Here is a 21908-nt window from a genome sequence, read left to right as displayed (position 1 = left end):
TATTACCATTGGTATTGCTGGAATGCGTACCGTCTATTTCTTTCTATTCTATTTTTCTGTTTCTTTCTTTATTCCGAGGCAGGATGATAATCTCACACACATGGCTTTTCAGATTTAGATCCTTGTCAATTTCACAAATTGCTTTTTTGTGTCTGAGGAGTTTGTCAAGGGCTAGGACAGGTGGGGCGTATCGGTTCCAGCATGTTAATATCATTGTGAATGTGACACTAGCATTCTCATCCTCTCTCGCTGTCTCTCGCTGTCTCTCTCTCGCTCTGGCTCTGGCTCGCTCTCTCGCTATCTCTCTCTCGCTCTTTGTTTGTGTGTATGTGTGTTTGCACACACCTGTTGTCTTATGAGTCATTGTGGGGACAACAGGATGGCAACCGAGCGCCAACAGTGACAAATAATTATTTATACACCCAATCTGATTGTATCCCACACCACAACAATGCAGTTGAAGAAAAACAAAGGCGTTGTAGACACTATTATTTGAACAATGCAGCTGATAATACTGTTCTATCCCCAGACCTATTCAGACATGACACCCATCATGTAGAATTGCCTTCCTTTTAGGAGTTTCAAACCTATTCAGTTGTTTTGCAAAATGTATGAAAATGGAGAATTAATTGATTTACAATATGAATGAAATACGATTTAGACAGAAGAACGCAAGCTTTATATTGAAATGTATTGACGCAGAACAAATGGTATTAAGGCTCTTTTAAAAATGCATATTTACACAACATCTCCATCTTCTTCACCATTGGAAGCCTATGCCAATGAAAACAGCCGTAATAAGATCTAAACAGTAATTTATTCATTTACTGCCTTCTTATTGGCTAATCAGACAGCATTCTTGCCCTTCCGTTCCACGGTACCACTGGTGTGTTTGTGTTGTCATTGCAGAAGGCGACGACATGAAATTTGACCCTTTCGGCACTTCCACCGGCAGTGTAGCCAGCTATGATTGGTCAGACAGAGAGGAGGGCGTGTCCGTCGAGGCCAGGAAGGCCCCGGGCTCCGACGGGTCCGCTCTGGCCCCGCCCCACTACGGGAGTGGGCTGACGTTCGGGAGCACGGAGAACCTCGCCCCCAACCTGACCACCACCACCACCACCACCACCACCACCACCACCACCACCACCGCCGCCTCCTCCACCTTCCCCCCCAAGGACGACGCCTCCTCTTCTGAGGGGAAGTTTGAGGCCTTCCCCGAGCCGAGCGGCGACCACGACGATGACTTTGGAGACTTTGCCAGTACGGTGTCCGATAAGTCCACGGCGGGCGTGGACGTTGGCCCCGAGGAGCCCCAAGGCGAGGCCTCCGATGAGTTTGGGGCCTTCCAAGGAGATAAGCCCAAGTTTGGCAAGTCTGACTTTCTCAAGGCCAGCTCTCAGACCAAGGTCAAGTCCAGTGAGGAGATGATCAAGAACGAGTTGGCGACCTTTGACCTGTGTGTCCAAGGTGAGTCCCTCTCCTCCATTATACGCTGTCTAAAATAGTGTTGGTTTATCTGTTATGTGCCCCTTTTAAAACGACTAGTGATGCTACTTACTTAGCCAAATAGGTAACCGTTCCTTCAGCCATGCGGTACCTCTGTCAGTCAACAGATGTCACTGTTGGGCCTGCAGTCCCCTCCGCTGCTGAGAGGTATCAGCAAGGGTGCAGTTCCACAAAAGCAGAATTAACCGTATCCATTTAATGGCTGTTCATTTCCTAACTGCCGTTGCCAGGCTTGTTTTTCACTTGTAATTTATCAGGATTTTCTCTAAATGTAATAAAAACCCCTGCTCTCACACTCTCTCTCTCTCTCTCTCTCTCTCTCTCTGGCCTCTCCCTGGGCTAGATGTAATTTGTGCGAATGAGAGTCTGATGCTGATTCCCGTGGCCCATCGGGATTGATAATCTCATTAGAGCGGGTATGAGAGGGACGGTGAATTAGAGATGTTATGGTTTGGGGAGCCTCGTGCGATGCAATGCAGATTAAGATTACCTGTCCTTGCCCAACACACGCACGCATTGGCCCACACTGCTGGCCCCACTGGAATAGTCTATCTTAAGTCTCTGTGTGTGCGTCTCTCTGTGTGTGGGTGTGAGGTGTGCTGCCAGGGTGTGTGTGTGTGTGTGTGTGTGTGTGTGTGTGTGTGTGTGTGTGTGTGTGTGTGTGTGTGTGTCGTCATGAATTATTCATGCCGTGCCACTGTTTTGTACCTAATTATTATTTGCCGCAAATGAGGTCTTTGTTTATGCAACGGCTGTCCGGGAGGAATTAGCCGCCTCGCAATGTTTGGGAGCGGCGATGGGGGGGCGGGCGAGATACGGCGGACACATGATCGCTCTCAGACTAGTCACCAGATAGCATCTTCTACACCGTGGAGTGTGTGTGTGTGTGTGTGTGTGTGTGTGTGTGTGTGTGTGTGTGTGTGTGTGTGTGTGTGTGTGTGTGTGTGTGTGTGTGTGTGTGAAAATAGAAATCCCAGGACCTTTTTGTGTGTGTATAGTTCTGTGTGTGTGTTTGTGTCTGGAGGCGTGTGTGTGTATGTGTGCGTTTCTAAACCCTATTATTCTTTATCCATGCGCCCCCCCCCCGCCCTCCCTGGCCAGGGTCCCACAAGCGCAGCCACAGTCTGGGGGAGAAGGAGATTGGCCGCTGCCCCCCGTCCCCCGCCCCGGAGCAGCCCTTCAGGGACCGCTCCAGCACCCTGAGCGAGAAGCCCGCCCTGCCCGTCATCAGAGACAAGTACAAGGACCTGACCGGCGAGGTGGAGGTGAGACCCCCCCCCCCCCCGCAGAGTACCAGAGGGGCACGCGGCATTTTACATCTCGGCATTTCATAGCTTTAGACACTTTATAGCTACTTCTTAATTTGTTATACTTAACCATAAGGGTACCTTGATTAACTGTGAATTAACTTTAGTTAATGCAGTAATAAGCATTTACTAATGTTAACTTACAGTTAACTAATGGTATAGTTGTCCTTTACTCATGGTTTTCATCTTAATGAATGGCGTACGTTAACTAAGCAGTATGTATACATGACATGTATGTGTACATGTACACATTCTTTAATAGGGTAAGGGTAGGGTTTAGGTTAACTCTTACCTGATCCATTAACCCCTGTGCTAATGCTATATAAGTATGCTTAACTCTTTACCTATGGCCGCTTGGTGCTTGCAGGAGAGCGAGCGGTATGCGTACGAGTGGCAGCGGTGTCTGGAGAGCGCCCTGGAGGTATGTGTCTCTGTTTTTTCTTCTTGTTTGGTTGAAGTGATTCTTATGTGCAGTCGCTCCTCATTAAGAATCAAAGTAGGAAACGTAATTTTCTCAGGACGTTCCTTTTTCGCCCTGTTGTTCGAATCCATTAGCCATAGACTGGTTAAGCCTACAGTCATGGAGTCCCAGATCTGCATTAGCCTGGCATTTGTAATGGTGTCTTGAATCTGTCTTCCTGGATTCCATGACTGTAGCGTTACCCATGCTACAACATTAGCATAGAATTGATAATGTTGTTTTGAATCGGTATCTCAGAATTCCATGACTAACATTAACCAGGCTACAACATTAGCATGGCATTCATAATGGTGTCTTATAAAACAGTTTGTGAATTCTTTGAAAGTAGCATGAATCGGCTACAACATTAGCACAGCATTTCTAATGGTGTTTGAATAAGTGCTTCTGGATTCCATGAGTTCCATTGACCAGGTGACCACAGTAGCCTAACGCCCTGTGTGCTCCTCCAAAGGTCATCACCAAAGCCAACAACACGCTGAACGGCATCAGCAGCTCCTCCGTGTGCACCGAGGTCATCCAGTCCGCCCAGGGCATGGACTACCTCATGGGTGAGTCACGGGCCAGCACACGCGCATGCACACACACACATGCACATACGCACACGCACACATTTCATGCAAACACACACAAGCATTTACGCACACACACACACTCACGCATACATTTACACACGCACACACACACATACTCACACACACATTTACGCACACACACACACACGCGCACACACGCACACACGCACACACACACACTTACAAACACACACACGTACACACATTTACGCACACATCGTCATACACTGTTACATAAACATGCCCATTCGCAACAGTTATCTTCTCTTGAGATGAGGAGCCATTTCGACCGGTCAACCGTCTTAACTTCGATTATTGAGCACAACTGCAATGGGCCGCAGTCACCCAATACCTGATCAATCAATTGAACAACTGGACAAAAATAAGACCCCAGTTATTTCCCTATTTGGCCGAATACACTCGTACACTGAGCTCAGGAAACGTATTGCTTTACTTCAATAAAGCCGTAGACACCGAGCAGAGAAAGCCCCTGGACAGCCCAGGGGTTAGGGGTAGAGCCTGCGGATGACAGGCTGCAGCGTGGACGGTTATGAGGAGCAGGGGTGTTGATGGCTGGGGTTGACTGCTGTGTGTGGTGACTCATCTGGGCTCGGCCTGACAGCTCCCTGCCCCCGTCAGTCCTGTTGGGTTTTAATGAGCAACCTGAGTCAAGAAGTCACGAGGAAAGAGCAGGAACACACAATGTGATTCTATTTTTGTGTCTGGTGTGTGTGTGTGTGTGTGTGTGTGTGTGCCCGTGTGTTTGTGTGTCTGTGCCCGTGCATGCGTGCGTGTCTGTCTGTAGGTGTGTGTGTCTGTCGGTGTGTGTGCGTTCGCGAGTGATTATGCATGCGTCCATGAAAACATCTTCCCGTGTGTATATAGTGACCCACGGGTCGGGGTGCGTTTGTTTCCTCCTCCCAGGCGTGGTGGAGGTGTACCGCGTGACGAGGCGGGTGGAGCTTGGCATCAAGGCCACGGCGGTGTGCTGCGAGAAGCTGCAGCAGCTGCTGAAGGACGTCAGCCGCGTGTGGAACAACCTGGTGGGCTTCATGTCGCTGGCCAACCTGGTGGTAAGAGCCTCTTACGCATGCACGTTGACACACACACGTTGACACACACACACACACACACACGTTCACACACACATGTTAGAAACACACACACGGAGGTTGACACACACACACGCAGGTTGACAGACACACACAGTTACACACTCACATACGTTGACACACACGCACACTTTGACACACACATGTTGACACACAAGCACAGGTTGACACGCACGTTGACGCACACACGAACGTTGACACACACCCATGTTGACACACACGTACGTTGACACAATCACACGCCCGTTGACACACGCTCGTTGACACACGCTCGTTGACACACGCTCGTTGACACACGCTCGTTGACACACGCACGTTGACACACACGCACGTTGACACACTCGCACATTGACACACACGTTTTTACTATACTCTTTATTAAAACCAAGGATTGACCTATAAAACGACTGCTTTGAAGGAGGTCTAGTTAGGTCAACACACAGTACAGTGTATTACTAATGATTAAAATAGAAGCACAGCAACGCCACAAATACTGTATTTGTATTCTGTTAATGGCATCAAGATGAATGGGATTATGTTGAAGAACGGTCGATACAGTGAAGTCAAAGCCACAGCTCCTTTGACTCTGAATCTGTATTCTGAGCCAAGCATGGATTCAAATGTGACGGCCCAGATCAGACAGCTCAATGTATTCCCCCGGCCGAAACATATGCACTGTCTGTCCCTTGAAGCCGCCTACTGGAGAATTCAACATCAGTCACACTAGGTCCTCTTGGGGGAGAAAGGAACTGGGAGGGAGGGAGTAGAGACAGAGCGGGAGAGAGAGTAGTGGGGGGGAGATAATTACATGGACATCTTTGATGAAAACATTACAGGCTCGACAAAAAGAGAACGAAGAAACCAATGATACAGAGGTGTTAATCAGAGGCTGTAGGGGGCTCTTATTTGATATTAATCTTTGTGTGTGTGTGTGTGTGTGTGTGTGTGTGTGTGTGTGTGTGTGTGTGTGTGTGTGTGTGTGTGTGTGTGTGTGTGTGTGTGTGTGTGTGTGTGTGTGTGTGTGTGTAGCCTGAGGAGAGCTCTCTAGACTTCTCCTGCTGCATCCTCAGGCACGGCATCAAGAACGCCAAAGAGATAGCGTGCGGGGTGTGCCTGCTGAACGTGGACTCTCGGAGCAAGGTTGGTACACACACACACACACACACACACACACATAATCCACACACTCACACACACGCCGTCCGTCTCTCACTCACTCACAGGCACAACATACACTCTACAATCACGCACACACACACACACACAAATGCTGTCTCGGTTACTCACACAACACGCACACGGACATGCTGTCTGTCACTCAAACACACAGACACACAAACACACACACACACCTTTTGTCATGAACGCGTTTAACCATGTGACATTTGGACCATTTTTCAGAAAAAAGAAGAAAGCACAATCGGACGCCTGTTCAAACGAGTAGGACCCTCGAGAAACATTACCTTCCCCCAAATCCATCCATGTTTCTATCTCCTTTGTCTGCCCCGTGCATTGGGAGAGGGTCGGGGGGGGGGGGTCTTCTCTCAGGCTGAGGATGGGCCCACCGCGGGGTCCACAGCGGGGTCCGCAGCGACAGCCTTCCCTTCTCTCAGCTCTGATACTGCGCTGGGTGGGGGTCTAGACACACACAGAGGAGACCCCCGCCAGCCGCTCCCCTCGGGAGGGCTGACGAAACCGCCGCCGTCGGCATGGCAACCGCTCTAACGGGCTCGTTAGGAACATAGGAACTTAGGAAAAAAATTATTAAAGCTAATTAAAGGTGAGTGTGTGTGTGTGCAGAGAGAGGAGAGAAGACTTGTCGATTTCGCACCTCGGGGGAGGGGGGGGGCGGCAGGCAGCTGTTGCATTCTGGGTAGGGTACTTTTGGTGACGAGGGAATTGTTCCCTTCCTCACTTCCTACCTTCCAAAAAATCAGCATCTTCCTGTGTCCCTTCTCACTGTCACTAACCCCGGGACACCAGAGTGACCTCTGGGTAGGTCTCTCTCTCTCTCGCTCTCTCTCTCTCTCTCTTGCTTTCGCGAGAGGGGGGTGGTGGTGGTGGTGGTGGTGGTGGTGGTGGTGTTATCCTGTGAATGAATCCCCCAAGTCCATCATGGTCCCCAGTACCAGAAGAAGACCACTTTAACTGTCCTTACTGGTCTCTCTCTCGCTCTCTCTCTCTCTCTCTCCCTCTCTTGCCTCCCAGTCTCCGGCCAGATGGAGGGTGAGAGAGGGAGAGGAATATGGCCCGATAGTACGTACCAGCCTCACAGCAGACGTTTCACAGTCAGACGGTGCCACAATGTAGAACAGGAGAGGATAGATCAGCAATCCTTATTTTTCTCTCTCTCTCTCGCTTGCTCTCGTTCTCGTTCTCTCTAGCTCTCTCGTTCTCGTTCTCTCTCTCTCGCTCTCTCGTTCTCCCTCTTTACCTCTCTCCCTCCCTCTCCCCTATCCACATGCCCCACCGGCTCGTCCACAGATAGAACCAGAGATATTAAAAACGATTAATTTTCCCCTGCTCCTCTGGCGGGAGATTAATAACCCGTCTTTTAATTACTGTTTTGTGGGCGGCGCCCCGTCTCTAACGAGGCTCAGCAGCCAATGGGGAGCAGCAGTCTGCGGTGAAGACGAGGGGATGAGAGGAAGGGTCTGGCTGCAGCAGATGGCATCAATGGCATCCTTGTCCTTCAGCGTAAAAAAACTAAAAACATTGTCCTGTGATGCAGCAACACTGTGGGGACTTAAGCTATGATGGAAACAACCGCTGGAGAGGAAATATGCAAAGATAACACGAACAGGAGGCGGGACTGATCCTTCGATGGCCTCATTCACATATTGTCTTCAACTCTTTTGATTGGCTCACAGGCAGGGTGTGGTGAATATAGCATGTAACCAAAACAGACAGATTTCTCAAAGCGGCCATCTTCCATTGGTTATTTTGAATGGAACATTCTTGACTGGGATATCTGACAGCATCTCATCCACTTTGAGCCCTGATCTACTGGCTGTGCTGAAGTGTTCTGGGCTTTTAAGCATCTCACCGGGAACCGTCCTTCAGTTTTAGAGGACACAGAGATGGGCAACAGGTAAGATCTCCCTCTCTGACCTCATACCCTGAATAGCGGTGTGATGTATGAGGAAGGGTCTTGCCGTGAGGTAAGACATCTCTGCGTCTCCTGCTGCTTTCACACGCTTGCTTTTCTGGTCTTGCGGACACTACTCAATCAGTCAAGTTCAACCAAAGCACCATCTTCTCCTCTGGTATTTATCGTGTCGTCCCAGGACGCATGAATACCTTGGGGTTCTGTTTTGGGGGGGTTGGCTGCATTGATGTCTAGATGTTGGAACCTCACTGACCTCTCCGAGCCCAGTCCAGTCCAGATGTCCAGACGTGGCAGACGCCTGGACATCTGAGATGAGCGACTAAAGAGAGCCAGGAGATGGGGCAGCGAGGCAGCTTCTCCCTGGTGTTTGGGCCTTGAAGAGGGGGTGCTCCTGGGTGGTGCCTGAACTGTGTTTTTGACAAGCTCACACAAACATCGTGTGGGTTGAAAAGCTAATGCTGACACGACTTGTGTTGCTTACAGGCAAAGGCCAAAGAAAGCAAGTTGAGGGTAACTATGCAATTTTTTCTTTCTCCTATAGAATAATACTGCGAAAAGAAACTCAAAGAATGATTTTTCGTTCCGCCTGCACAGTTTTTTTTTGTACATTTTAATAGTGCCACAGCGGGAATGATTTGGGTTTCCAAGCGGTGGGCCCTTGGCTTCGGTTCCCAGTGCAAAGGTCGCAGTGAATAAGTCATGCTGACCTTTGCTAAATCCAGCCTGCCCTCTGCAGTGGGTGGAAGACATTCTCATTCACGTTCCCCGACGCTCCCGTTGAAAAGACCACGTAGAGCACAGCCGCCCGCCAGGCTGCGTGCTGATTGGCCCCCGGGCTCGGCTGTCTGCTACATGCTGATGTTCTGGCGTTCCTCACAGGGAACGCCATGGAACTCACAGAGGCCGCGGGCCACGAGCAGGAGAGCGAGTGCAGCTAGGACCGTGATAGCCGGGGATAACTATGAAGCCATTTAGCATACGCATTGAACCATGAGGCGGCATGGCAGTGAATTGAGATACATGTCATTGAAGAGCGTTAGGATTTAAGCGTCTTATTCGGCATCTTACCCCCTTACTCACTTAAGAGTTAGGAGAGGAGCCCGCTGTGTTTGTTAAAAATGAGTGAACCCCCAGCAGCTGGGAGAGAGGTGATTTTGTTACTACTCCGTCTCTTCCTGGGAGAGCCATTAACCCGGGTCGCATCGCGGTTGAAGGCCGCCATTTTGTCTAGATGTATGATAGACGACTTCCAGACACGTTGTCCATCTCGGTACACACTTTGATTGCCGCTACCCGCTCGCTCTCGTGTGTGTGTGTGTGTGTGTGTGTGTGTGTGTGTGTGTGTGTGTGTGTGTGTGTGTGTGTGTGTGTGTGTGTGTGTGTGTGTGTGTGTGTGTGTGTGTGTTCTCGCGGGGGAGAGCTGGTGATTCATCCTACACATGACTCAGTTTTCTTGCTATAGCTTATCTCTGGTGTTTCACCAAAGGAAAGTAAGAGTCACAGACACACACTGGGCTTCATCTCTGTTTGATCGGGAATCAGAACCCCCAGTAATAGGCCCGTGGGAAATGCCAGCCGGGTCAGATCTCTGACGTTTGTCTTGCATTTTCGGTGTATATTTTTAAATGGGAGGTATCCAATTTATTCCACCACAATAAACCCAGAAGACAGTGTTCTGGCTGTAAGGTTCTTCAGATACAGTTCAACACAAGTTGTTGCTTTGTACCAGGAAGTCTTGTTAGGATTGATCTCATACATTTCATTAGCTTGGAATAACCGTGTACCACGTAGGTATGAACGACACGCAGGGACGCATTCAAATACTACGGTGAACCCAAATCAATTCGGAACGGTTGCAAACAAGGTGGCAGACTCCATGCCATCAAGCTGGTATGAATTCCACCGTCGACGACAGCGCGAGGACCCTAGATCTCTCTCTCTCTCCGTGGCCTGCGGCCTCCCCGCAAGCACCCCGCTCCATCAAGCGTCTTGGAGTACCATATTAAGCGCTATATACATTTTATTTATTATTATTATTATCATCATCTCACAAACACACCGCACACTTACCTCCTCCTCCCAAGTGCTTCAACGCTTTGTTTGTCTCCCTTTAACCGTCAAAAGCACCTTAACACCTCCCTCTTTCTCTCCCTCTTTCTCTCCCTCTTTCTCTCCCCTTCCATCACCAGGCCTTCAACGCGGAGACGGACAACTTCAAGCTGCTCTACGGCGGCCACCAGTACCACGCCAGCTGCGCCAACTTCTGGATCAACTGCGTGGAGCCCAAACCCCCGGGCCTCGTCCTCCCCGACCTGCTCTGAGCCCCCCCCCCGGACTCTGGGGGGCCTCCGCCGCCGCTGCTGCCATGGCAACGGGGCCGTAGGGGTGAGAGATGGGTGGGGATGACAGTGAGGGGTGGTCTCGGCGCGGTTCGCCACTGACGCTGCGCTTGTCAACCTTGAGGGAGGGAGGGAGAGAGAGATGGGGAGGGGGGAGGGAGGGAGAGAGAGTTGGGGAGAGGGAGAGGAGAGGAGAGGAGAGAGAGAGGGAGGGGAGAGGAGAGAGGTGGGGTAGGAGAGGAGAGCAGGGAGGGAGGGAGAGAGAGAGGGGTGGGGAGAGAACTGAAGGAGCTCTGAAGTCACTGGAATCTGTATTTATTCGCTACCCTCACACTCCCTCACCGATTTGTTGAGGACCATTATGCCGTCGGAACCACAGCACTATCAGGGTCTGCATGTTCCAACAGGGTGTTTAAATTCCCTCAAACGTATTAAAAAGTCCACCCTGGCAGTAATGAAGATATTCCCCGTTTTATTTTGTCGTCCATGTGAAGGTTTTCCAATGAGACACTGATGGTGCTTTGAGACAGGGAGGGGCAAACGTCATTAGGACTTCCATTATTCTCACAGTTATCTTGACGGGGCAAACATGTGGAGTTATGCCTCGTTATTAGACACCCGCAGAGGGGAGATGGCTGAATGAATTATTAACGCATCGTTCCTTACTCCCAACTCCCCTTTCTGCTTTGTCTGTGCAAGGCACTTTAGGATGGCCGGCCTGGTCTTGGGCCTTTGTGTCTCTTCAATCTTTTAACCTTTTCTTTTTTGCCCGCAGAAATTTTTAGAACTAATGGATGGTCTCTTTTAAAGGATTTTCAAGGGTAGGTCATTTTGATTCCTCAGTTTGTCTTTGAGACACAGTCTTAACATCGCTGTGCCGAACAAACCGTTAACTACTACTGTATGTGTTGTGTTGAACTGCCTGCGATACCTTTTGCACTGTTGGGGAGTTTATTGAAAAGTGTATTGCATATTTAAACAGAGGTAAAAAGACAGTCATTTAACTTATTGCTGTTGTGTTTATTTTTTTGTTGTTGGCTGTGTGCACCGCTGATCATGTTTTGTATATTCAGATATGAAGAAATGAAGTTTAAACTTAAATCGCGGCGACACTTGCGTAAAAGCTAGCCTACTGCCGCAGTGTATCTACAGTGATGAACTGTGTTGTGAAGTGAATCGAAAATGTAAATAAATGCTTACAACTAATTTACATCTTTGGATCGATTGTGCTTGTTTCGTTGTGTATGCACGGGTTAATATATACACACATCCACTCAATTAATGAACATCCATAAAGATGACAATATTATGAATTAATTTGTTTAGAATTAAATTCGGAAATTCTCTACATCATTATATAATCACAACAGTGATTACTGGAAGCATTTTGCTCCTATCCCGTCTGTTCAGAATCATCAACTGGGAGTGTTGTTGGCTCAGACCCGAGCTTCCTCATCCAAACCTATGAAGTACGTTTCCCGCTGATTTTCCACGGTAATGTGTTTTCCCCCTTCCCAGAGAGCCCTTGTCTCCCCATTACTCGGGACAAAATGGAATAAATTCTCTAGCAACGAGCCTTCGAGCCGGGACATCACTGCTTCACGTTTGGAAACAGCCAATCAAATAGAGGCTCTAGGGCATCATGAAACCAATGTTATTACTGTCCTCTCGTGTTCAGACATGTTCTCTCCAACATCATGGTTTATCCCTCGGCGCTCTCGATTCAACGGGCTACAGAAAATGAATTCCACTTTCCTCTCGCAAATCCAAAATCATTCAGGATTACCGAAAATTACACATGCCGAAATCAATTACTAAAAAAAGGCTGTAGTTTAAAGACAATCTTTTATCCTGCCCTGCCTTCACTTGACTTCTGACTTTCACACAGATTTTCTGCGGTGCCATGACTAAAACGATGTTCGGGGGAAAAGGTGGCCCTGGCGTGGTTTCTCGTGATGGCTGCCTTTCGCTTGAGACCGACTTTCATTGCTTATTTTACCTCCAGGCTAAAGATGATGTATCACTAAGTGATCCATTGATGTCTTCAAAACGCTTTCCATATAATCATGCACTGCTTTTATGTAGCGTCACTGGACAAAATAGTGGACTGGTCTGGTTGTTCAAAGATTAACACCCGTGCTTTGGTGCGAAAAAGGTTCTTACGCTCGTTGTGTGAAGGTTTTAAAATTAAAAATGCATGACTAGAGCGTAATGTGCATTTCAAGGACAGGGAGAATATCTAAACTTGGTGTGTTTAACTCTCGAACAAACCCACAGGATTGAAGACATCTCTCCAAGGCTGTGAATAATCCCGAGATAAGAATGGTTCAATCTGTTCATACGCAATCTGTTGAAGTGATCATTATAAAAATAGAACCATTTCTTCCACTATCTCGTCCTGGCATCTGTTCCATCATTTTCGACATCTCAGGCTTCAGATGAATCCTGGTCACCCCTCTCTATCATTATTCTCAGCTAGACACAAATTGGCTTCTAGCACAGTTGAACTTCACCATTTGACTGGGGGGAATGAATAATATTAATACAGTATATTTTCCCCTTTCTCTCTTCCCCCAGACGCAGGTCTTTCAGATCTACATGTCTGTTCCACCTTGAGTTTTGTCATGCATTTTGGTTGAGGGTCCTCCTGACTGCTAAAGTGTGGCTGTTAAAATAGTGCTCTTTAAAAACTGACTGTCAGAATAGTTTCTACTCTTAAAGAGTAATAGCGCAAGTGTGCGTAGAATACCTTTTACCCACAACGACCGAATTGTGCAGATTTGTACTTTGGACACAGCTGCAGTTACAGTTGAACAAGTAGGCTATACAGTGATCATTGAGATTCTGGCTGTTTTATTAATTGCCTGATTAATTTGAATCAACCTTAACTTAATCTTAAAGAAGCGACTGTATGAGCAGGGGGGCTTGTCGTTTGGAGTCAAATATTCTTCCTCTAGTCTAGTAGCTCGTTCTGCACGGCTGGCGGCTGGGTTGCCTCGCTTGTTAAAATGCATGTAAAACCCTCTACTTACTTAAGTGATGCGCAGAGAAATGCTATACAAGAAATGCTGAGAAATGTTGGATTTTTAGCCTCTAACTGGGCACTGGAATGTTCCCATGTTGCAGAGAGAGAGAGCAAAGATACAAAGAGATTGATAGAGATACATAGAGAGAGGGAGGGATGGAGAGATATACAGAGTGATGGAGAGAGAGGATGTGAAAGAGACAGAGGTACAGAGAGAGGGTATGAGAGAGAGAGAGAGAGAGAGAGAGAGAGAGAGAGAGAGAGAGAGAGAGAGAGGGCTTGAGTGATCCAGTAAGACACAGAGAGAGGTAGTGAGAGTGATAGATACAAAGAGAGAGTGATAGAGATACAAAGGGGGAGAGAGAGCAATGGAGTGAGAGTGATATAGAAAAAAAGAGAGAGGACGTGATCAAGACATACAGAGGCCCATCACTCGTTCTTCAGTCACCTCTGTAGTGTCCCAGCGGGCAGGTCTGGAGTGTGTGAGTTATGACACATGTGACATCCTCAGAGAAGAGTGGCCACGGAGCAAAGAGCTCTGGTCGATGTCTCCGGCTGGGTGCTCTCTGTAGAGACGGTGATGAAGAGGAGTGATGGAAGACGGCCACAAACAGACGCCGGGGGGAAGAGGTGGCAAGGGAAGTGAACGGTGCCTTGCTGAAAGGTGCAGTGCCCTTTCATGTGAAAAGCCATGGAGGAAAAGATGTGATCTCCAATGACATGTTGAAAATTGGACAGAATGGAGCCGCAACAGGGCTTGAATGTTGAATTAGGTCATGCATATCGAATGAGTGTCGGCATCTGAACCACTGAAGGAGTCAACGAATGTAGAAAAGACTCAAGGCATGTATGAGTTATTCATTTTAATCAAATTTAAACACAAACAGTGGCATGAGCTTCTTTTTGTTACAATATATATATATCATTTGGGTCGTTAAACAACTTGTAAATTCAGGTTCTGCCTGTGACGCACAGGTCTAAATGTGCCTCTTTCCTGCTATGGTCCGTCTTCAAAGCCATACCTATGATTGTTCACCAGTGAAAACTGTTGATTGATTTGTTTAGGGCTGTAATCCACAATGGTAAACCGCTGTCTCGTTTTGTACCTTGCTACTTGTTGAATTTTAATGCACGGTGCAAATCAGCCGCCACAAACCGGTTCTCTCCAAGCCGTCACCACAGAGTTTTCACTTTCTCGTGGTGTCGCGGACAGTTAGCCAACGACAGGCTCATCTGTTACCGTTCTTTTCTAGCACTTTCATTTAGCTTAAAAAAAATAAATTGATATAGTAACATCGTTCAACTATTTCATTTAAAATATATATACGACCATATGCTTCCCATATTTTGTGCGCTCAAACTGCTCCAAAATATCCTTTCCAACAATACACTTTTGCTAACATAATCTTTCTACGTCTTTTATATCCATTTTTTTCAACTCTGTACACTGATTTTGACGTTTTTTTGAAAGTGCTACCATAAATCGAGCTTACAGCATACAGCCCCACACATTGAAGATAACCACCGAAGAACTGGCACAATACCACGACATGACACTACGCCGAGGCCTGGGCCTCAATCACTACGTTGTCAACAGAGACTCACTGGGTCTGTACTCTCAGCCCAACACTCTCTCATTGCATACACGGTTATTCTATGGAGTCCAGTGGAAAGGTCAACCAGGAGAAAAAGAGAGCAGCTACAACCCCATTTCTTTTTTTTTACCTTTTTTGTTTACTATTTTCTTTACATACTTTTTATCGGTATCGTTGGGGTCTCTCTTTATGCCCTTGCTCCTGTGGAAAGTTCAACTGACTTAATTTGTTGTTTTGCAGAAAATGACATGAATCATTGTTGATGTTTACCGGATCAACTTTTTGTATTCTCTATTCAGTTCATATTCTGGTATATTTTCCAGAGTCAGTCACATCTTCCACTCCCCTCAACTCGTCGGGAGGATTTTGAATGTCTGTTCTGGAGTACGGCTGGACAGAAGGCAGCCCCCTTCACCAATGCTCGGTTGGAATCGACCATTCCCTCCTCCATAACACTTTATTTTAAATAGAGGAACCCGCAGAAACGCTGGGGGGGCTGCAGGCTGAGCAGGAAACTGCAAAGACCCTCAAACGACGCTCATCCTTCCCCCCAACCCCACCCCATCAAACCTGCCTCCTCCCTCTTCCTTCCCTTCCCTTCCCTCGCTGGTCCAGTCCCCCCCGTCACAGGCCCCAGTACGGCGCCAGGGTCCTGCGGTCCCTCTCGTAGACGTCGGGTATGACCCCGTAGGGCGTCTGCACCATCTTCACCGAGTTCCTGCCGAACAGCTTCCTCTCGTACTCGATGAGTTGGCGCCAGAAGCCCCCGTTGGGCCTGATGACGGGCCGCCGGGCCTTCACCCAGGCGTGGGCCTCGGCCAGGGACACGCGGTGGTACTTCATGAGGTAGGCCAGGCACAGCGACGCCGAGCGGCTGACCCCGGCCGCGCAGTGCACCAGCACGGCCCCGCGCTTGCGCCCCACGCTGTGGATCTTGTCGGCGATGCTGTCGAAGTACAGCGAGAGCGGCGAGTGGGGCATGTCGGCCAGGGGCACCTTGACGTACTCCACGTGGGGCCAGTTGAAGTTGGGCAGCTCGATGGTGGCGTTGACCACGCACGTGATGCCCTTGGACAGCAGCAGGCTGCGGTTGGACGCCACGTTGCCCCGGCTGAGGAACAGGTTGGGGGTGATCTGCGCGATGCCCCCCAGCAGGCTGGTGGTCTCGGCCAGCAGTCGGGGCACGGCCGCGGGCACCATGGAGCGGTGGTGGTGGTGGTTGTGGTGGAAGAAACCCTGGCTGCGGGAACCCATGGTGGAACCGGAGGCGTTGGGTCGATTGGAAAGTAAGGGTGTGTGTGTGTGTGTGAAGTGGAGAGACGTCACTCGCTATGGGTCATAGCCGTGGAGTGGGAGTTGGGAGTGACGGATGGTCCTGGAACAAAAGAGGAACACGTGGTGAGATATGAATAATGTAGGTCACACTTTAATGACCTACATACATACACTGTTAGTCAACACTTGCATTCAATTAGCAGTTTGTGTTTGAATCCATGGGGAACCGCATTGAGCTTTTGGGCAGTTTTATTTAAATGTCATGCTGGATCAATTGAAAACAAATTAGATGAATTAATGTCTGTAACTGTAAACCCGAGCACAGACAGAGATGAATACCCTTTGGAGCCGAACCTTCGACTGAGACTGCAAAACTGGGAATAACAGCCTTGAACAAGATGTTCCGGAAACAACGACTAATACTACAATTCGCCAACGCAACACTTTGACCTACATCGTTTCACGACGTCACGTAAGAGCCTCCCTTATGCCGTATATTTAGAGTGCCTGCCTGAGGGTGAGAGATGGAGAGAGCGACAGGGGTTGAGGGAGAGATTGCTTAACATGCCCGCCGGACCTCTCTCATATTGACATGGGCTTCTTTCATCTATACAGGCTCCGAGCCCTGGAGCCAAATAGACATTTCTCATCTCACACCCACCCAGGCATGACTCTCGCATACAGATCTCGTCTCCCTTTGGGCATACACTACTGTAAATATTCTATTCATATTGAAAAGGGGTGCTGTATGTCTACTGTTATTAATACTATTTGTTATTGTGCTGTTATTTGATCTACCAGCGTTCTACCAGCATTATTCAATCAAACATAAGGGATTTGGATTGATTAAAGTTGCCAGTAGAAGTCTTTAAGAAACGTAATACAATTTCTATGGTCCGCACGATTCTCCCTGCCTTTATTTATCAGCAGAACATAGCCCTAAGCTAGGCTTTACACCTGTTGAGTCTGCATCATCTCCTTCACTACAGTACCCTGGTCTTTACGGCCATCTTCTTCACTACAGTACCCTGGTCTGTAGTGCCCTCTTGTTCACTACAGTACCCTGGTCTGTAGTGTCCTCTTGAACCAGCCCAGACAGAGTCTGAGTGACAGGCATTGCACCATTGACCACGTTTAATATGAAATGAGCTCGCTATCTGACCCTGAAGAAGATACCTGCTGACATGTGCTGCCAAGCGTGACAACAGAATGTAACCGCCACCAGGGCTGAAGCTGAATTCATCACGAAATAAATGCAGGTATAAAATTGAAAAAAAAACTGTCTATACATATATATGAATAAATATGAATCGGCTTTCCGAAATTACAGATATGTTCTTTACTTTAGCAGATCCACTGATAAACGCTGGAAATGGAAAATGCAACAGATAAAAAAGTCGTTCTGAATATTTATCTAATCTTCCTGTCTAAACCTATTCCAATATTCCCCTAAGCTGCCCAGATATAACCGCCCGTATTGAAAGTATGAGCCTCGCAGTGAGTAACGGAATTAGCCCCCTTTTATAGAGGTTATTTCCCCAAGGCTTTAAGGTCCCTTCATTGATCAAATAGCAATCCCCCTTTTTTGCCGCAACTCACACATTCCCCCTCCCTACCTTTTAATCTGTGTAGCGCACACTGGCCATCTCCCCGCTCTCTCCCACACGGAGATGGGCGAGCTGGTATAATGAGGTGTTCCTCTGAGCTTTCCGTGCCGTATGGCCCATCACTTAAACCCGTCCGTCAATTACTCTCCACCTTTTGCTGCGAAATGGTTGCCATGGGTCACAGCGAGGTGCGGCTCACTACACCGTTGCCGTTGGTGATAACAACGATCCCGGTGTCACTGCTGCCGGAGTAGAGCAGGTCTCTGTTGCTGTCGTGTTTGAGGGAAGGACGCCGGTTCCTCAGACGCCCTGCTCAATCTGAAGGCAGCAGAACTTTAGGGCTCAAAGTGGAGCAATCCTTTTTAAATCACTTCACCAACACACACTTTTATAGAATATTTCTTATATGTTCTCCTTTTAGTGCTTTCACAATTGAACTATTTTAATAAGCGCACGCTATTTTACTGAGGGAGACTGTGTATTGGCTGTTTTAACATATACAGCTTGTGTTTTGTGTTTTGTTTTGTGTTTGACTGTGCGACATGAGCTCCGACCAAAACAAAGAGGTTTGATTAATCCCAAAGTAATTGCTGTTAATTATAGCACCAGGCCCCCCATTTGTATTCTCAAAATAAAACAATGATTTTGAAAAGCATGCAAATTGCTGTACCTTTTTTCTCTAAGTGCAATCATTATATATAATGTTTAGATAGATATATATATATATTTGGTAGAACAGAAGAAGTGACCCTGGGATTTCAACCGTATTCGGCAATCTTTCCAAATGTGAAAACTAGGGGAATAATTTCACACAAGCCATGAGGTGAAGCTTTTCTAAGGAGAAAAAGGAACGAATGTGTGCGTTTTATAGCGACCACAAACGGCTTTCTTAGCCACAAGGCAAAGCCTTCCCACCGCCCAGTAGCTGCCTCTGCTGCTGCCAGCGCTATTCAATTAGAGGGAATGATAAGGAAACACAATAATCAATGGCGCTTCTGAAGGGCCTCCAAGGTGTGGCTCCCACGGCCCCGTAGAGCTGGCCTCGCCATTTTCTGTCCGCCGCACGTTGAGCCTCACCCGCCGCGAACGGGAAGACGTACAAAAAGAAACGCGGTCGCCGTGGTTACAGAGCAATCGACCGCTGCGTGTCGACATCGAACGAGTGTCACTCATTGTCAATCGACATGGGCATTCTGAAGATCTACTCTGCAAAACAAGCCAAGGAATCAATCAGCTCAGGCTGGGACTCGGGAACTTTCTCCACTCTGCAGTTCAGCGTCTTGGATGGAGAGACGTAGGCTACACCAGGACGAGGTTGCTGAGGCATGGTTGACCCAGGGGTTTATCAGCAAACCATTCCCTGCCCTACGGAGAACCAATCCTCATCCCTCACCATGGATTTACGTCTGTCAACAGGTGGGCTCACGGTCACAAATCTCGAATGCATATCTCTGTGCATATAAGACACACCCAGCCCTCCCTTTCTCTCTTTCCATGAACAGATTCCACTCATGCACTGACCAACGGACTCGGGATCCAATTCTGGCAAGGACTAATGGGAAATGTTATCCACCTGGGGTTGCCATGACACCCAAGCTGACCCCCCACCCTCGCCACCAACACCTCCTCCACTACTGCGGACGCAGGCCGGACACCTGATCCGCCCGGCTGAGAATCAGGCCGCTGAAACTCATTCCTTATTGACACCCATACCCTGTGTTGATAGGCCTGTGTATGAAAACACCAGAATTCTCCAGACACTCAACACTGCGGAAGGAGATGCCAGCAGGACAGATATACTGTAGATATACAGTAGGTTCGACTCCACTCTAATGTTATCTGTTGAATACATTCAGTCAAATTGGTTCCTGGATGGACGGCTTGATGGCTAAACCTGTAAGTGCGCTAACCAGTGGTAGTGACCTGGGTTTGATTCCCACCTGTGGTCCTAGCTAACAATGGCATTACCTCACTTCTTCAACCCATTGTGCTGTGCATAATGGCACTAAAGGCCCATTCAGTTACATATTCAACCAGGGTTGGTTGCAGTCCAGGTATTAACAGTGAGTACTGGGGGGATTTGGGTTTGATCGCCAATGTCTACATCCTTGAGCAAGATGCATAACTCTACCCAGGAAATGAGTGAATAAGCCAGGATTAAGTCGCTTTGGACAAAAGCGTCTGCTAAAACATGACAGAAGGGTATGTTGAACTTGTACTACTGCCCAGAAACGTATCACATGTGTCCCCAGAAAGGCATGCTGGCAGGTTACACTGCAGCGACCCACCGAATGAGTCGTTAGTCTAGGACGTATTGGAGTTCTAGTGGGGGGTGTAATGTTTTCACATCACCCAACATGACTAATTCAACATTAGCGCTCTTATTTCCCTGCCTTTCATTACAGTTGAGTAGCATTTCCCTGCAGTGTGCTGCCGGTTCTCACTGCCATGACCCAACTTAGTGGGGGAATACTTAAAGACCAAGTCCAATTTCTCACTGTACCATAGCCCTACTATGCCAAACCATGAGTCTACTATTACCAGTGAATATTGCTTGCTGGAGTTAAGTGGCAATCATAATTCCACAACACATTTAAAATCTGTCTGAATATAGTGTCATATGAGACTGGGGGAGACCTTTTCATACCTATGTCTTTTACCCCCATTGTAATAGGCCCATGTGATACAGAAATGGCAGGGTAAGACCGTTTGCCGTGCGAATGTCTCTAATAGTAATACGCGTCGGTCCTTACTGACCACCCAGGCATGACCTTCTCTGACACCTAAATACCAAGACAACCCCAAACTTCCAACACATTTCCTCTGCGCACTCCTCTGACGTGCATGTGCGCGTGCACGTTAGTTCCAAGTTCTCCACCATAATCCACCTCGGGTAAAACTAAGTAGAAATAATGCCTCTTCTTTGATTTTATTTTTTATGTGTCGATGTGAAATCGTCCGGATGTTCCGACAGAATTATTAAAATAATAGCTTAATAAGCAGCACGTCGGTCTCACACGCTACAAGTGTCTGGTGCGTCCATTTCTTCCCCGTAGCCCACTGATAATGCATATTTTTTATCTATATGCTTATTTGAAGCCTCTGCATCACGCTGATCATGTTTAAGTCTAAAACAGACATCATCGTGAGGATATTTCATCGGATAGGAGAGAAAGTAACTCCACTTACCAAAGCTCTCCGGTGCGGATGAGATCGTGATTCAGACAGCAGGGTGTTGTGGGCGCGGGTCTGCCCCTCACGATCTGGACACAAGAAAACTACTGTACAGGCTCACAGCTGGGACAACTAACACTGGGAGGGCTGTCAATAAGATGAAACACGAAACAATCCGAAGCAATCGGAAGATAAATCAAAATCCTCTCTGGTTGTTCGTTCGGTCCGTTCTCCGGGACCGAGTAGGACCAGCGTGTTGCGCTACAGGACGGAGGTGCACTGGGCCAGTGGGTTGGTACTGGTGGTGGCAGGCGCCTCCTTCCCACTATTACACGCAGTGAGGTGGGCTACACACGAGCCAAGGCGTATGATGCTCCTGTTACGTCCCTACGAGATTTGAAGTGAGGCTGAAACGCTCGGATTGAACACTGTGGCATCTTGTCTTCCGCCAGTCAGCAATCTATTTTCTGTGTTTAACACTATGTTTAACACGCGGCACATTTCAGCATTGTACACTCATGGTGTGTATTTTGACTTTATGGTTAGTTTTCAACATTTCAGAAATAAGATAGACTGTTGACACTTAACAATGAGGATGCTTCAATTATGTTCATGTTGACTAAGGTATTAATTGAAACAATATTTAATAGGGTTAAACCTAACCCAATGCTATTGTTATAATGCTTATTACTGCATTAACTAATGTTAACTATTGTACCTTTATGGTACCTTTCAGTGTCCCTGGTAGGCCTTTGGATCCATAGGTGATAACATTTGTACTGGTAATGCTGATGTATTCATAAAAA

At 47.8% G+C, this 21908-nt stretch overlaps 2 protein-coding genes across 11 annotated transcripts in view; one reads left to right on the top strand and one right to left on the bottom strand.

Annotated features, from left to right (window-relative positions):
* The window catches only part of synrg (synergin, gamma), a 39156-nt gene extending 27520 nt beyond the window's left edge, over positions 1-11636 (top strand). For 6 of the 10 annotated variants that reach the window (XM_030380761.1, XM_030380756.1, XM_030380762.1 and 3 more), the window contains 7 exons: positions 910-1467; positions 2608-2771; positions 3181-3234; positions 3746-3842; positions 4791-4939; positions 6008-6118; positions 6380-8639. In XM_030380761.1, coding sequence (XP_030236621.1) covers positions 910-1467; positions 2608-2771; positions 3181-3234; positions 3746-3842; positions 4791-4939; positions 6008-6118; positions 6380-6703 — 1457 coding nt within the window. In that variant the 3' untranslated portion in view covers positions 6704-8639. The other 4 variants (XM_030380759.1, XM_030380758.1, XM_030380763.1 and 1 more) reach the window with 2 other exon arrangements.
* A 2663-nt stretch (positions 11637-14299) lies between these two features.
* On the bottom strand, positions 14300-21523 carry dusp14 (dual specificity phosphatase 14). The gene is made up of 2 exons (XM_030337119.1): positions 21118-21523; positions 14300-16421 (listed from the first exon to the last, which is right to left on the bottom strand). Exon 2 carries the CDS (start codon positions 16298-16300, stop codon positions 15671-15673), a length of 630 nt encoding a protein of 209 aa, XP_030192979.1. The 5' UTR covers positions 16301-16421; positions 21118-21523; the 3' UTR covers positions 14300-15670.
* Positions 21524-21908: the final 385 nt, after the last annotated feature.

The sequence above is a fragment of the Gadus morhua genome, chromosome 16 (assembly GCF_902167405.1).
Source record: "Gadus morhua chromosome 16, gadMor3.0, whole genome shotgun sequence".
In the NCBI taxonomy this organism is placed as follows: Eukaryota; Metazoa; Chordata; class Actinopteri; order Gadiformes; family Gadidae; genus Gadus; species Gadus morhua.
This window is presented reverse-complemented; position numbering and strand designations above follow the sequence as displayed.